The following is a 17,878-nucleotide window of genomic DNA, read 5'->3' as shown; positions in this document are numbered from 1 at the left end:
GGTACAGGTTCCATCCCTGGTCAAGGAACTAAGATCCCACATGCCACATAGTGCAGCCAAAAATAACAACAACAACAAAAAAACCCAAGAAGTTCCGAGATATGAAAAAAAAAAGGAAAAGGAATTAAATTTTGCAGCTGAAGAACACAATGAATGAAATGAAAAATACAACAGAGAACAGCAAACTTGATCAAGCAGGAGAAAAGTCTGTGACCTTGAATCAGGTGATTTGAAATTACCCAGCCAGAGGGAAAAAAGACTGAAGAAAGCCTATGTAAATTATGGGATACCATTAAGAGAAATAATATTCGTATTGTGGAAGTGCCACAAGAAGTGACAGAGAAAGGAGCAGAAAGCTTATTTAAATAAAAAATGGTGGAAACAATCAACCAAATCAAGAGAGAGGTGTGGACATGCAGGTACATTATGTGCATAGGTCCCCATCCAGATTCAATCCAACAAGATCTTCACTGAGATAACAGTGAAATGAAAGCTTGAAAAGTCAAAGAGAATTTTGAAAGCTGTAAAAAAAAAATCCCGTAACATATAAGAGAAGCCCTGTAAGGCTATAAGCACATTTCTCAGCAGAACCCATGCAACCTAGGAGAGAGTGGGACATTAAATTCAGAATGCAGAAGAAAAAAATCCTGTCAACTAAGAAATACTTTATCTGGCAAAGCTGTCCTTCAGAAATGAAGGAGTGATAAAAACTCTCCTGCACAAACAAAAGCTGAGACAGTTCATTACCATTCAACCTGCCTTACCAGAAATGCTAAACGGAGCTTTTCAAGCTGAAATGAGAACACTAATCAGTAACAGGAAGATACACAAAAATATAAAGCACAGTGGTAAAGGTTAAGTATATACTCAAATTCAGAATATGCTAACACTGTAACATGGTGGTGTGGTAATCATTTAATACTAGTATAAATGACAAAAGACAAAAATATTAAAAATTACTACAGCCACAATTATTTCTTAATAACCACAAGTATAAAAAGATATATACTGTCACACCAAAAACATAAATGCAGGGACTTCCCTGGTGGCGCAGTGGTTAAGAATCCACCTGCCAATGCAGGGGACATGGGTTTGAGCCCTGGACTGGGAAGAACCCACATGCTGTGGAGCAACTAAGCCCGTGTGCCACAACTACTGAGCCTGTGCTCTAGAGCCCGTGTGCCACTACTGAAGCCCACATGTCTAGAGCCCATGTTCTGCAACAAGAGAAGCCACTGCAATGAGAAGTCTGCACACTGCAACAAAGAGTAGCCCCCGCTCACCACAACTGGAGAAAAAAGCTCACGGGCAGCAACGAAGACCCAACACAGCCAAAAATAAAAAAATTTTTTTTAAATGTAGAGCTTCCCTCATGGCACAGTGGTTGAGAGTCCACCTGCCGATGCAGGGGACATGGGTTCACGCCCTGGTCCAGGAGGATCCCACATGCCACAGAGCGGCTGGGCCTATGAGCCATGGCTGCTGGGCCTGCATGTCCGGAGCCTGTGCTCTGCAATGGGAGAGGCTACAAAAGTGAGAGACCCATGTACCACACACACACAAAAAAAATGTAAATGCAAAAGGGGTGAGATACTAAAAGGGGATTTTTCCCCTTTTATTTATTTATTTTTATTGAAGCATAGTTGATTTACAATGTTGTATTAATTATTGCTATACAGCAAAGTGATTCAGTTATACATATATATACGTTCTTTTTTAAAATATTATTTTCCTTTATGGCTTATCAGAGGATACTGAATATACTTCTCTGTACTATATGGTAAGACTTTGTTGTTTATTCATTCTATATTTAAAAGCTTACACCTGGGAATTCCCTGGTGGTCCAGTGGTTAAGAATCCACCCTCCAATGCAGGGGACGTGGGTTTTATCCCTGGTTGGGGAACTAAGATCCCACATGCCACAGGGCAACTAAGACTGCGTGGCTCAACTAGAGGCCTTGCGTGCCACAAACTATAGAGCCCATGCACTCTGTAGTCCGCATGCCACAATTGTACAGCCCGCATGCTCTGGAGCCCGTAATCACAAATAGAGAGAAGCCTGCGTGCCACAACAAAGATCCCGTGTGTCGCCATTAAGACCCAACGGAGCCAAAATAAACAAATAAATAAATAAATTTTAAGGAAAAAACAGCTTACACCTGCTAACCCCAACCTCCCACTCCATCCCTTTCCCAACCCCCTCCCTCTTAGCAACCACCAGTCTGTTCTCTATCTCTGTGATTCTGTTGCTGTTTCATAGATAGGTTCAGTTGTGCCATATATTAGACTCCACATATAAGTGACATCATATGGTATTTGTATTTCTCTTTCTGATTTACTTCACTTAATATGATAATCTCTAGGTCCATCTATGTTGCTGCAAATGTCAAACTTCCTTCTTTATGGCTGAGTAGTATCCCATCGTATATGCTGGGTTGGCCAAAAAGTTCGTTTGGGTTTTTCTATAACATGTTATGGAAAAACCTGAATGAACTTTCTGTCCAACCCAATATATACCACATCTTTTTAAACCATTCATCTATTGATGGGCATTTAGGTTGTTTCCATGTCTTGGCTATTGTGAATAGTGCTGCTATGAACATTTGTGTGCATATATCTTTTTGAATTATAGTTTTATCTGGATATATGCCCAGGAGAGGGATTGCTGGATCATATGGTAATCCTTTTAGTTTTCTGAGGAACCTGCATACTGTTTTCCACAGAGGCTACACCAACTTACATTCCCAACAACAGTGTAGGAGGGTTCTAGAATGGGACTTTCTGTATAGAACTGACATTAAGTTGTTATCAGCTTAAAATACTGTTATGTTTCATGCAAACCTGATGGTAAACACAAAAGCAAAAACCTACAGTAGATACCCAAAAGAGAAAGAGAAAGGAATCAAAGAACACTGCTACCGAAAACTATCGAATCACAAAGGAAGAAAGTGAGAAAGAAAAAAAGGAACTAAGGAACTACAAAAATTAACAATATGGCAATTAGAAAGTCCTTACAAAATTCTCTCCATTCAGAAGACACACAGTGACTGAGGATAAAGCCTTCAAGAGACTCACATCAGCTTTAAGGACACAAATAGGCTAAAAGAGAAGGAATTGAAAAAAAACTCCATACAAATGGAAACCAAAAAACAGTAGCTTATACTTATAAATAGTCTACATTTAGACAAGAAAAATAAACTTCAACTCAAAACCTACCACAAGAGACAAAAAACGTCATTAAATAATGATAAAGGTGTTGACGCATCAAGAGAACAGAACATATTATAAGTAATATGCATCTAACACCAGAGAACTTAAATGTATAAGGCAAACACTAAGAAAGTGGAAAGTAGAAAAGAAAGCAATGAAATAGTATTAGCAGACTCCAATACACATCTTTTGAGAAAGGGTAGATTAACCAAATAGAAAATCAATAAGGAAATATTTAATGACATTTTAGCTCAAACATTGACCAAATACTGAATGGAACTTTAGACCACCTCAACCTAACAAACATACACAGAACATGCAATTCAACTACAGCAGAATACATTCTTTTCAAGTGGACACAGAACTCTCTACGAAAGATCATATGTTAGGTCACAAAACAAGTCTTAACACATTTAAGAAGACTGAAATCATATCAAGAATCTTATCCAGCCATGAGGGTTGGAAACTACAAATCAGTAACATAATATATTTGTGAATGTGGGAAAGTTCAAACATATATGAACATTAAACAACACATTCCTGGGACTTCCCTGGTGGTGCAGTGGATAAGATTTCATGCCCCCAATGCATGGGGCCCGGGTTCAATCCCTGGTCAGGGAACTAGATCCAACATGCATGCCACAACTAAGAGTTCATATGCCACAACTAAGGAGCCCATGTGCCACAACTAAGGAGCTGGCAAGCCTCAACTAAGGAGCACACATGCTGCAACTAAGACCCCATGCAACCAAATAAATAAATAAATAAATATTAAAAAAAACACCACATTCCTGAACCATTAATGTGTTGAAGAAAAAAATCAGAAGGAAAAGTAAAATTATCTTGAGACAAAGTAAAATGGATCAAAACATGCCAAAACTTATGTGATGCAGCAAAAGAATTTCTAAAAGAAAACCTGATAGCAATAAATGCCTATAATAAGGAAAAAGAAAAATCTAAAATACACAAACTCACTTTACACTACAAGGAACTAGGAAAACAAACAACTAAGCTCAAATGTAGAAGGAAGGAAATAACAAAGGTCAGAGCAGAAATAAAATACAGACTGAAGAAACAATAGGAATGTTAACAAAGCTGAGAGCTGGTTTTTGAAAAGAACCAAAATTGACAAACCTTCAGCTACATTAAATTAGAAAAGAGGAGACTCAAATAAATGAAATCAGAAATGGAGGAGATATTACAACTGATATTATAGATACACAAAGATCATAAAAAACTATAATGAACAATTAAATGCCAACAAACTGGATAAAGTAGAAGAAATTCTTTGAAACAAACAACTTGGCAGCACTAAATCATGAAGAAAAAAAATCTAAATAGGTCAGTAACAAGTAAGGAAACTGAATCATTAATCAAAAATCTCCCAACAAGCTAAGCAACAAGGATATATTTTACAGCACAGAGAAATACAGCCATTGTTTGCCATCCTTCCTTCCTTCCTCCCTCCCTCCCTTCCTTGGGTCTTCATTGCTGCATGCGGGCTTTCTCTAGTTCCGGTGAGCAGAGGCTACTCTTTGTTGCAGTGTGCAGGCTTCTCATTGCAGTGGCTTCTCTTGTTGTGGAGCATGGGCTCTAGGTACACAGGCTTCAGTAGCTGTGGTATGTGGGCTCAGTAGTTGTGGCACACAGGCTTAGTTGCTCTGCAGCATGTGGGATCTTCCCAGGTCTGGGCTCAAACCCATATCCCCTGCACTGGCAGGTGGATTCTTAACAACTGCACCCACACACTGCAACGAAGAAGCCCATGCGCCTAGAGCCCATGCTCCACAACAAGAGAAGCCACTGCAATGAGAAGCCCGTTGACCACAATGAAGAGTAGACCCTGCTAGCCACAACTAGAGAAAGCCCGCACACAGCAACAAAGACCCCATGCAGCCAAAAATAAATAAATAAATTTATTTAAAAAAAAAAAAAGATGCCCATTGTCCTCATTTCTATTCAGTACTGTTCTGGAAGGCCTACCCAGAACACTTGGTCAAGAGAAAATAGTAGTAATAATAAAATCATAAAAGAAGTAAAACTGTGTCTGCAGAAGGCATGATCTTATATATAGAGTACCCTAAAGACTCCCCTCTAAAACTGTTACAAATATTAAACAAATTCAGTAAAACTGCAGGATACAAAATCAATATGCAAAAATCAGTTGCATTTTTATAAACTAAGAATGAAATATTGGAATAAGAAACTAGGAAAGCAATCACATTTACAATATCAAAACCAATAAAATACATATGAATAAATATAACCAAGGAAGTAAAAGATCTGGACCCTGAAAATTATAAGACACTGATAAAAGCAAGTGACACAAATAAATGAAAAGATATCCAATGTCCTTGTACAGGAAGAATTAATAATGTTACAATGTCCACACTACCCAACGTGATATACAGATTCAATGCAATTCCTTTCAAAATCACAATGCAATTTTTCACAGAAATAGAACATGAATCCTGAAGTTCATATGGAGCCACAAATGACCTCAAAGAGCCAAAGAAATCTTGAGCAAGAAGATCAGAGCTGAAGATACCAAACGTCCCGATTTTGAAATACATTGTGAAGCTGTAGTAATCAAAACAGTATGGTACTGTCATAAAAACAGACACATAGAGGAATGGAACAGGATAAAGTACCCAGGAAAAAGTCCCAAACATATATGGTAAACTAATCTTTGACAAGGGTGCAAAGAACACAGGATGGGGAAAGGACAGTCTCTTCAATAAAACGTGTTGGGAAAACTGGATATTCACATGCAAAACAATGAAACTGGACCCCTACTACTACTAATAATTAACTCAGAGTAGATTGAAGAGTTAAACAGAAGACATGAAAATGTCAAACTCCTTGGGGGAAAAAAACAGAATACGCTACGTGGCAGTTGTCTTGGTAATGACTCTTTTTTTTTTTAATACAACATGAAAAGTACAGGGAAAAAAAATAACAAGTGAAACTGCATCAACCGAAAAAGCTTTTCTCCATAGCAAAAGAATCAAAAAAATAATAGGGCTTCCCTGGTGGCGCAGTGGTTGAGAGTCCGCCTGCCGATGCAGGGGACACAGGTTCGTGCCCCGGTCCGGGAAGATCCCACATGCTGTGGAGCGGCTGGACCCGTGAGCCATGGTCACTAAGCCTGTGCGTCCGGAGCCTGTGCTCTGCAATGGGAGAGGCCACAACAGTGAGAAGCCTGCGTACCACAAATAAATAAATAAATAAATAAATAAATAAATAAATAAATAAAAATAATAATGCCACCTACAGAATGGGAGAAAATATTTGCAAGCCATGTACCTAATAAAGGGATAATATTTTAAACATGTAATGTACTCATACAAATCAGCAGAAAGTGAATAATCTGATTAAAATATGGGCAGAGGGTCTTAACTAAGCAAACTGTTTCTTGGTGTGCTCTCCCACTTGCTGTTGTGCTATGTCTCTAGCAATAAACTTTGTACCTATTTTTACAAAAAAAAAAAAAATATGGGCAGAGGATCTGATTAGGCATTATTCCAAAGATGATATACAAATGGCTAACAAGTATATGAAAAATTGATTTTCCTCACTAATAATCAGGGAAATGTAAATCCAAACCACAATGAGATATTACTGTATAACTGTTAGGATGGCTATCATCAAAAAGTCAAGAGGGTGGGATGAAATGGGAGATTGGGATTGACATATATACACTATTGGTACTGTGTATAAAGTAGGTAACGAATAAGAACATACTGTATAGCACAGGTAATGCTACTCAATGCTCTATGGTGACCTAAATGAGAAGGAAATCCAAAAAAGAGGGGATACATGTATATGTATAGCTGATGCACTTTGCTGTACAATACAAACTAACAAAATACTGTAAAGCAATGATACTCCAGGAAAGAAAGAAAGAAAAATAGAGAGAAAGAGAGAGAGAGAGGAAGGAAGAGAAGAAAGAAAGAAAGAGAGAAAGAAAGAGAGAGAGAAAGAAAGAAAGAAAGGAAGGAAGGAAGGAAGGAAGGAAGAAAGAAAGAAAATGGAAGGGAAGGGAGGGAGGGAGGAAGACAGAAAGACAAGAGTTAAGGGTTGGCAAAGGTATACAGATAAGGGAACACTTGGTAGCAAGATAAACTGGTACAGGCATTATGGATAAACAGTATGGAAGTTCCTCAAAAATTCAAAACAGAAGTGTCATACGATCCAGCAGTTCCATTGCTTGGAATATAGCCCAAAGAAATGAAATCCAAAGGGGAAAAGATAACCTGCACTGTCACGTTCACAGCAGCATTATGGATAATACACAAGATATGGAAACAACCTGAGTGTCCATCTACGTAGGGATGGATAAACAAGGTGTGATATACTCACACACACACATGCATGCCTTGAATATTATTTAGCCTTAAAAACAAAGGAAGTCCTGCCATATGGGACAACATGGATGAACCAGATGGACATTATGCCAAATAATGTATGATATCACTTACATGTAGAATTTAAAACAAACAAAAACGTTGAACTCAGAGAAACAGAGAGTAGAAGGCCGGGGCGGTGGGATGGGACAAATGGCAAGGTGTTGCTCAAAAAGCACAAATCTTCAGTTACAAGATGATACAGATCATTAAATATACTGCAGGACTACAGAACTCAAATTCTTCCCCATGAGGATCCAGTACATCAAATATTGGGGTTGCAGGGGAGAGAAGAAGGAACAGCGAACAACCCAGCCATACTGACCACAGCACCTACCCAGAAAGCTGGAGAAACAAGCAGTGCCTGAGGTCCACATGTCACAAGGACAGAGCACCCCCAGAGAAAAGGGGGGTGAGCCAGAATACAGAGCTCCCTCTAGGTCACTGGGAAGGCTGTGAGAGTTTTACCCAGTGAGGATATGATGTAAAGTTTTCCAGCATCACATCGTGGTACAAGTGCCTCTGAACCTCATCAAGGAGCCTCCATTCCTCCCACGAGAAGTACACGGCGATATCTTCAAAGGTCATACTATCCTGTCAACATGGGGACAGATGAAACAATGAACACTCTGAGAACCCACAGTCCATCACCTCATACATCTACCCCACTATCATCCTCCTCCCAAGCTTCCCACCTCAAAGGAGATACCAGGACCTGGTGCTACTGATGCTCACTCTTTCCTCAGTTCCCATGAACCACTGCATTCAGCCCTCAGCAATAACAGTCAGGGAGACATATAGATGGTATGTAAGCTCTGGGCCTGGCTAGCAGAGCCCCATCGCTCCTGCCAAGCAATTCCCCTGAAGTCTCTCAGACTGTACATACAAGACAGTCAAACCTGGGCTCATGCTTCACCACTAAGTCCCCAATACCAGGGCCATGGGGCTATCAGCACATCATTCTATAGACTCTCACTCTCTAACATCATCACTCCCCAGGGTTACACTCCCAGTTCTGCCACCTCCCTGCTCTACAACACAGGCATTTCCCTCTACTCACTCATTAACGTGGCCCATAGCTTCCAGAGAGTCCTTGACACTCAAACACAACTCAGTACCATCCGAGATCTCTGATGAATCCCAATACCAGGGAAAGTCCCACATGCAACTTTGCAGGCCTCTCCACCTGCTTCTGATCCTTGCTTCAATATTAGCCACTCAGAACCACATGTGAATTACAGACACCCATGACATTCTTCTACTTCTGTGATGCACTGTCTGATTGCCTGTCCCCTCAACAGTCACAACTCTCCTCTCTCTACTCAAACTTCCTCACAACCCCAGCCCTTACAATCTCCCTGCCAGGCATAAAGACTTTCACAAATGACCATTTACCCTGGATCTTATCCACCAGCAAGACTAAAACACTCTAGACCCCAACAAGGCTTACTACACGATTCTGGAGAATATGGACAGTAGTGAACTAGCAGGAGCCCTGTCCTCAGTGTCAAATTGTCTCAATTATTTCTCTGCCTCCCAAACCACGTATTTTGCACCCATTCATCCCATGGAAGCCTTGGCCACCTGCCAGATCATCTCCTCTCCCAGACCATCCAGAGCCATTCTCTCTCTCACCTGTTTGTTATACTCAGGAACCTCAACCAGGTGCCACTCCTGGGCATGCACCCGAGTCTTTCTGACCCACTAATAGCATTACGACTCTAACCTGCATTCTACTTTTGAAATGTCATCCACATCTCTGCTCTGGTCCTTATAATAGCCATCACTCTTGAGAGTCTTCATCCTGAGCCCTTCCCTAAATTTGAGACATACATGTTCAGCTGCCCATTTGATGGCTCCACTCACTGTACTCTGAAACACCCCAGACCCATAAAGAGACCAAAACAAAATTTCTGATATGCACAAGGAAATAAGCATACTGCATCTGTCACATCCAAGTTGATGAAGGATCCATTCCTTCAGCTCCTAGGGCCAAAAACCCTGGAGTCATCCCTAACCTCTCCCTTACCTACAACATCCAAAAATCTACTTGACTCTTTTTTAAAAATGTACTTAGAATCCAAACTTGTCTCCTACCTTCATGGCCACAGTTCTGTTCCTTCAACACTCAACTGGATTACAAGAGTAACCTCTTCCTGGGCTCACTGCCTCCTTCCTTAACTCCATAGTCTTTTCTCGTCTCTCCAGCCAAATACAGCCTACTGAACCCTGGTTAGTACCAACACTTCCTCTTATTCAAATCTCTCATTACTTCCATAAATGATGCCCAACTTCTCAGACAGCCACATCATAGGCCTGATTACCAGGTCCCCTGCTCTTTGTTCCTAACTGAAAGAATGAAGACCTGCTGTACCCTGTTCCCAACTCAGTCACACCTCCAAGCACTTGCACATGCTAGTATCTGTTCCTGGGATAACGTTCCATACAGGTTCCAACTGTTTATACAGGTTGTCAGGAAAGTGAACACCTGTATTTACCCTTGTCCTGCACACAGGACCCACAGCTTGAGAATATCCTCAGGGCCCACACAGCTAAGAGCTGAGAATATATCAAGAGAAGACTCTCAAGACACAATACCCAGCCACTCTATGGGTGGTGTCATTACCAGTGAGGGACTGGGACACCCTCTCTTGCCTTGTGTAGGATCCCTAAGTGCTTTTTCAAGGTTCAGAACACATGGGAAGTGAAAGGCAACCACGGCTGGGCTCCATGTGCGCAGGACTCCCCTGTATTCCCACCCGACCCTGGAACCTGGACCTCGGGTAACTTACTAACGTCTGTGTTTCAATCTTAGAGCTGCCTCTTACCAGATCTCTGACCTTGGACAAAGGCTCTACTTCTCTCTGTCTCAATGTCTTCGTCACCCACATTCCAGTCTGTTCCCTCTCTGAGCAGCATTTTGATAACTTTTAAAACCCTAACACATGGGGCTTCCCTGGTGGCGCAGTGGTTGAGAGTCTGCCTGCCGATCATGGGACACGGGTTCGTGCCCCGGTCCGGGAGGATCCCACATGTTGCGGAGCGGCTGGGCCCGTGGGCCATGGTCACTGAGCCTGCATGTCCGTAGCCAAAAAAAAAAATAATAATAATAATAAAAAAAACCCCTAACACATAATGGGTCCCTCTTCTGTCCACTAACCTCCACGGCCTCCAGGTCCCTCAGAATAAGGAACAACCTCTCTGCCGGTCCACGTGCCACTCCGGCTCACTCTGTTTCCTGCAGACATCAGATGGACCCCAGGTTTCCCGAATCCTCCCGCCTCAGCCCGACCTCCAAGACTTTGCACCTGGCGGTCCCTCCGCCTGCCACCCTCTCCCACGCGCCATCACACTGTCAGAAACAGGGCCCCACCCAGGACCGCCTCACAGTCCTGGACACAGCCTGGGCTGCGGGGACATGAGTAGGCGCCCTGCACTCGGGGCTTTAGTGTCTGGTGGAGTGAGGGCTGTGAGGGCCCGGAGGCCGAGCAACTACCTGAGGCGGGTCCCTCAGTGCCGCCGCCGCAGACGCCATAGCAGTCCGTGGGCGGAGCGGGGCCGGGAGCGGCGAGAGAGGAGGTGGGACGCGGGGATGGCGGTCCGTCTCCCGGGCCTTACGCGGGGCAGTCCGGGCGGTGTCGCCGAACCTCAGACCCGCCTCTATGGCGCGCAGACAGCGCCTCCTCTCGCGCTTTTTCAGTCCCGTCACCCCGGTGCCCCGTAGCCAGAACAGACCCAGGGCAGTTAAAATGGCCGCCACAAGGAGGAGGCCGGAAGTCCTGCCCTGACGTGAAGAATTCTCCCGGAAATGCATTTATCCTGGTGGTCCTTGGCTTACCTCGGCGCAGGATCTTCCGGGTAATGTAGTTCGCGGGGCTTTACAAGTCGTCGCAAAGGGGGTTCTCCTTTCTGACCAACCAGAACTTTTGCCAAGCGGCACCGGGAGGGATGCTGGAAAGCAGTCATCCTACCTCGAGGAAGGGAGGTGCTCTGTTCGTTGTTAAGTGCAGCAAAGTGACAAAATTTCAGACTTCGTGATGCTCACTCAGCCCTTAGAAAGTAAAAATATTATTTGAGATGCTCTCAAATGTACAGATCTAAATGGCCATATTATTACAGAGTCATTCAGACATGACTCAGTGCGTAGCTGGACACATTATATAACTGTTCTTCAAATGTATCTGAAGCCATAGTCAGTTTTATGAGTTGTATTATGATAGGCTATGAGCAAGAGAAATCAGTCCGTACAGGGCCATGACTGTGAAGAAAGAAGATGGATATTCTAAATTAGGTGGACAAGCAGAAGTTTTACCTCTGGTTCCACACAAAGCTTCTCTCTTGCCTATAGAGTCGGTGATTGTGTCCTACCCATTAAGAAACACTTTCATCCATATAATATCTTATTCCATTTTCTAATATAAACTCAATTCTTTTTAGTGTACAGACATCTATCTCAAACGGAGAGCAACTTAACTAATGTCATTTTGGTATGTGCCAATAGCTGCAACTTTCAGAGGCGCAGCACGTGTGGAAGGGAGTATCTGAACACTCATATAAAGGAGGGTATCTTAAGCTTATGATCTCGTGTCCTTGCTGGTAAGTGATTATCATTTTCCAGTGATTGCAGGTAGAGTTCTTCATGGGGAAATGAGATAATATCAGAAAAACAGTTTTGAAATGCAGGTGTCGGAAAGTTATTAATAGTTATGTAGTTATTCAAAGACAGGGGCAGATATCGCTCTGGGGAAATAGCAGATGATGTTGAAGACAGTTAATACTTCAGAGAACTTTTTGTAGGGCTTTTATTCTTGAAAATATTAATACCGGCTTGGAGAAAGAATTGGAGTGGACGTTAAGAGTAGTCAGACTAGTAAAAGTTAACAAGAATATCGGGTGTCATGTTTATTCACGGTTCTCATAAATTTTCATTGAACAAAATACTCAGTGTCAGGCACTGTTTCAGGTGCATGAGAACCATGACAGACGAAAACCTCTATTTTCATGCAGCTTAAACTCTTCAATGAACACAGAAAGGAAACATGAAAGAAAAAGTGTGTAACTTTATATTAAGTTTTAGTGTGATATTAGAAAGTTCAAAGACTCATCTACATATCATCTAAGTCAGATATGAATGAGACTCAAAGTACAATCAACCCTGAGGCAAAACTGTTCTCCAGCTGTGAAACCAAAAGTTCCATGCTTCCAAAATGTAATAGTGGGACAGGCATAGGATAGAAATTTCCATTACAAATGGGGGGAATGGGAAATAAATGTGTGAGGGGTCCTAAACAAGCCCCAAACCTAGCAAAGCAAACATCATGAGATCTTATGGCTCATAAATAATCTTTGGCTCAATGCTGCGCCTTCCAGACCCACTGGAGTAGTGGTCCTATCCCTGCAACTGTGCTGGATGGGTACTGCCCCCAGAAGTCTGCCTGGTGGAAATCCCACATCCAGGGTTCCAGTTGGTTTCACCTCCAAGACATTGGTGTGAGTGCTGTCGGTGTGGGCCATTGTCGTGGTTGTGGAGGTGGGAGAAGTTAATGAATTTTTGAATCAGTTTTTTAAAACAGGACAGCCAGACTCCCCTCGTGGTGTGGTGGTTAAGAATCCACCTACCAATGCAGGGGACATGGGTTGGAGCCCTGGTCCGGGAAGATCCCACATGCCGTGGAACAACTAAGCCCATGCACCACAACTACTGAGCCTGTGATCTAGAGCCCACGAGCTACAACTATTAAACCCAAGTGCCACAACTACTGAAGGCCACACACCTAGAGCCCATGCTCCACAACAAGAGAAGCCACCGCAATGAGAAGCCTGAGCACCGCAACAAAGAGTAGCTGCCCTCTGCAACTAGAGAAAGACTGCGTGCTGCAACAAAAATCCAAATGCAGCCAAAAATAAATAAATAAATTTCTAAAACGGGACAGCATGGTTTTTCGGATTGTGATGTTGAGAGAAAGTAAGGTAGGAGTCAGGTATGACACCAAGATTTTTCGTGTTGGGAGGTGGAAGGATGGAAGCTCCATCAGCTGTGTTGGGTGTTCCATAATGGAAATAATTCTCATTAGGGATATCAGCAGTTTTCTTTTTGGCCAAGTTGACGGTATGAGATATTTCATAGAACAAAAGAATGGAGTTATTTAGCAGGGAGCTGGACACACAGGCCTGGAACTATGGGAAGGGCTTCTGGATGGACACATCTACAAAACGTGGTGGACGGTTTGTGGACCAGGCGGAGCTTTTGTTAATAGTAGTAGGAGGAATCCTGAACATGATAGTAATGCCAATAGCAAATCAGAAAGAGGAGGGTGGGTGCCACAAGTGCATAGAGAGCTTGGGTACCTGGGTGAAGGTGGGGGGGCATCATAAGCACTGGTGTGGGAGAGAGGATAATTTGTCAGGTGGCCAAGGCTGCTGAGGAATGTGTGGACATGAGATGGGTGTGGAGACACTTGTAACTGAGGCAAGATGACATTGAAGCCACCTGCTTATTCACTGCTCTACAGAATCACTAGGATTTTGTTGTGAGCCTTGGTGGTGCCTGGGGTGCTTCAGCCAGGCTGGCAGATTAGTTCATGGGCACAGTGGCTCTCTGATAGAGCAACTGGACCTGAAGTGAAGGGCCACTGGGGCTGGCTGGGTTTCAAATGAGGGTTAAGTGTACAGAGAAAGGCTGACAGGTCAGAATGGCTATCATCAAAAAGTCTACAAATAGGGAGTTCCCTGGTGGTCTAGTGGTTAGGATTCTGGGCTTCACTGCTGTGGCCCGGGTTCAATCCCTGGTCGGGAAACTGAGATCCCACAAGCCGCACAGCAAGGCAAAAGAAAAACCCAAAAAGTCTTTAAATAATAAATGCTGGAGAAGGTGTGGAAAAAGGAGAACCCTCATACTGCTGGTGGCAACGTAAATCCATGCAGCCATTGTGGAAAACAGTATGGAGGTTTAAAAAACTAAAAACAGAATTACCACATGACACAGCAATTGCACTCTGGGGTATATATCCAAAAATACCAAAAACACTAATTCAAAAAGATACATGCACCCCAATGTTCACAGCAGCATAATTTACAATGGCCAAGATATGGAAGCAACCTAAATGCCCATCAATAGATGAATGGTTTAAAAAGATGTGGTATATATTGTGTTGGCCAAAAAGTTCATTCGGGTTTTTCCATAGCATCTTACAGAAAACCCCGAACGAACTTTTTGGCCAACGCAATGTATGATGGGATACTACTTAGCCATAAAGAAGGAAATTTGATATTTGCAGCAACATGGGTGGACCTAGAGATTACCATACAAAGTGAAGTAAGTTAGACAGAGAAAGACAAATACTGTATGATATCACTTATATGTGGAATATAAAAAATACAACAAACTAGTGAATATAACAAAAAAGAAACAGGCTCACAAATATAGAGAACTAATGGTTACCAGAGGGGAGACAGAAGGGGGAATGGGCTATAGAGGGGTAGAGGAGTAAGAGGTACAAACTATTAAGTATAAAATAAACTATGAGGATATATTGAACAACACGGGGAACATAGCCAATATTTTATAACTATAAATGGAGTATAACCTTTAAAAATTATGAATCAGGGGCTTCCCTGTTGGCGCAGTGGTTGAGAGTCTGCCTGCCAATGCAGGGGACATGGGTTCGTGCCCCGGTCCGGGAAGATCCCACATGCCACGGAGTGGCTGGGCCTGTGAGCCATGGCCACTGGGCCTGTGCGTCCAGAGCCTGTTCTCTGCAATGGGAGAGGCCACAGCAGTGAGAGGCCACGTACCACACACACACACACAAAAATTATGAATCACTATATTGTACATCTGTAACTTATATAATACTGTACAGCAACTATACTTCAATTAAAATTAAAAATGTAAAAAAAAGATTTTTCTTTTTTAATAAACTGAGGTATGCAAGTCATTACAAGCTAAGCCCCAATTTAAGGCCACAAAATATACTTTTGATTTTTGTAAATAAAAATTCAAGTGGGGGGCTTCCCTGGTGGCGCAGTGGTTGCGAATCCACCTGCCGATGCGGGGGACACGGGTTCGTGCCCCGGTCCAGGAAGATCCCCCGTGCTGCAGAGTGGCTGGGCCCGTGAGCCATGGCTGCTGAGCCTGCGCGTCTGGAACCTGTGCTCCGCGGCAGGAGGGACCACAACAGTGAGAGGCCCGTGGACCACAAAAAAAAAAAAAAGAAAATTCAAGTGGGGAGTTCCCTGGTGGCCTAGTGGTTAGGATTCTGGGCTCTCACTGCTGCGGCAAAATACAGTAACAACTAAAAATTTAAATGACAAAAATAACGTGTATAATGTAAAAAAAATTGTCTATAATATTTTCAGTATCCATAAAACCATAAAAACATTGGGCAACATTTTGCAACAGGCAATTTTTGTGAAAACTATCCAATTACTATACAATAATCTAATTTGTGAAAATTTCGTTTTGATTTCAAAATCTACCCATAACCAGCCAGAATTAAAGTGGACTGATAATTTTAAATGTTTCCAAAACATTCTGACTGTAGAATACTTACAGAATTATATATTTATTACTTTATCACATAGTTTTATCGGCCACATTTCACTGAACTGGATTTTTAAAAAAGTAACTTGCAACCTTTCCAGAACATTCAAAGGAATATTCATTGAAATAAGAATGTTTTCTAAGTAGTTATCTGTTGTTTATATCATATTAAATAAGCTATTTTTAAATAAACAAAACTTGCATTGAGTTTCAGGGGAAGGACAAAAAACTAATGAACAAAAAAACTTACGTGAAAAGACTATCTGGTATGTGAAATAGCATACTCTAATAGAATTGGTCATTTTGCATTTCAGCATAATAAATGAAATATGTTTAAAGAGGATCTGAAGAGAATTAATTTATCAGTTAGGGCAAACAGAAGTAAGAGATCTCTCAGTACACTTGCAAAAGAATCAAACTATTTCTGTGATAATCCATCAATTGATGAGTGTGCTCTCAATCTTGCAGAGTAAACGGATTCAGGAGAAATATGCTATAACAATGATACACATATGGATTGAGTAAAATTTCACAGTATATTTACATGGCATTTATATTAACTTACATGGCACTCTATAAAATGGAACAAAATGAGAATGTTACTAATACAATAAAAATACCAATAAATTAGAGTTAAGTACAATAAGAGAATTGTGAAAAGGAAACTTATGAAAATATTTTCTATTAAAATTTTAAATAAATACGCCACATACAAGCTCAAAATACAAACCCTGGAATTCAGGTGTTAAGTGCTCAGTGTTTTGTTACATTCATTGATCCTCTCAGGGGCCAAAGTTAACACCTCCAAGTCAGCAAACTGAGGCTCAAGGAGCTTCAGCAAGTTGCCCAGATTATTTCCCACTGGGGTATCCACACGGAGACCTCAGTACCCAGCAGACCCCACCTCGATGCCTGTAAGTCCATGGGGGCTGACCCAGATCGTGGATTGTGAGATGCCTCATTTATTTCTGACATGTCCCTGGGGATAGAGGGGTCTGGGGCTAGAGGAATCTGAGGACATCAAGGGGAGCTAAAGGTGGCTGGCACCAGAATGTCACCTGCAACGGGAGCTGCATAGGAATGGACAGCTCCCCTCCTCACATCTTTCAGTGGACCAGAGGCAGGTCAGATCCTAATCCCCACCTTACATAGGAGGAAACAGGCCTGGAGAGGAGTGTTTGCCTGTGGGTCCTTTCACTGGTCAGGGATACAGAATTAAACCCAGCAGCCTGGATGAGGACTTGGGGAGTCTGACCACTGATCTCTTCATCACCCGCCCCCCAGCCAGGCTTTGGGACTCAAAGGAAAGACCAGTCCATCCTGATGAAATCTTGTCCCTGGAACTTCCCTGGTGGTGCAGTGATTAAGAATCCACCTGCCAATGCAGGGGACACAGTTTCAAGCCCTGGTCTGGGAAGATCCTACATGCCACGGAGCAACAAAGCCTGTGTGCCGCAACCACTGAGCCTGCACTCTAGAGCCCACAAGCCACAACTACTGAGCCTGTGAGCCACAACTACTGAAGTTCATGAGCCTAGAGCCTGTGCTCCACAACAAAGAGAAACCACCACAATGAGAAACCCGTGCACCACAATGAAGAGTAGTCCCCGCTCTTGCAACTAGAGAAAGCCCGTGAGCAGCAACAAAGACCCAACACAGCAATAGGTAGATAGATAGATAGATAGATAGATAGATAGATAGATAGATAGATAGATAGATA

The 17,878-nt window shown here is 42.4% G+C and overlaps 1 protein-coding gene across 1 annotated transcript; it reads right to left on the bottom strand.

The window, feature by feature from the left end:
* Window positions 1-6,338: 6,338 nt before the first annotated feature.
* On the bottom strand, window positions 6,339-11,694 carry LOC113615118 (zinc finger protein 273-like; the record flags this gene model as incomplete). The annotated part of the gene is made up of 3 exons (XM_027097187.1): window positions 11,113-11,694; window positions 8,085-8,210; window positions 6,339-6,380 (listed from the first exon to the last, which is right to left on the bottom strand). Coding segments are annotated over exons 1-3 (486 nt in total), but the record flags the coding sequence as incomplete, so codon positions are not given.
* Between the last annotated feature and the right edge of the window lie 6,184 nt (window positions 11,695-17,878).

Source organism: Aethalodelphis obliquidens, unplaced genomic scaffold (genome assembly GCF_003676395.1).
Source record: "Aethalodelphis obliquidens isolate GAN/ISIS:26980383/991018 unplaced genomic scaffold, ASM367639v1 scaffold113, whole genome shotgun sequence".
NCBI classification, from domain to species: domain Eukaryota; kingdom Metazoa; phylum Chordata; class Mammalia; order Artiodactyla; family Delphinidae; genus Aethalodelphis; species Aethalodelphis obliquidens.
Note: the sequence above shows the minus strand (reverse complement) of the source record. Positions and strands in the feature narration are given on the sequence as shown.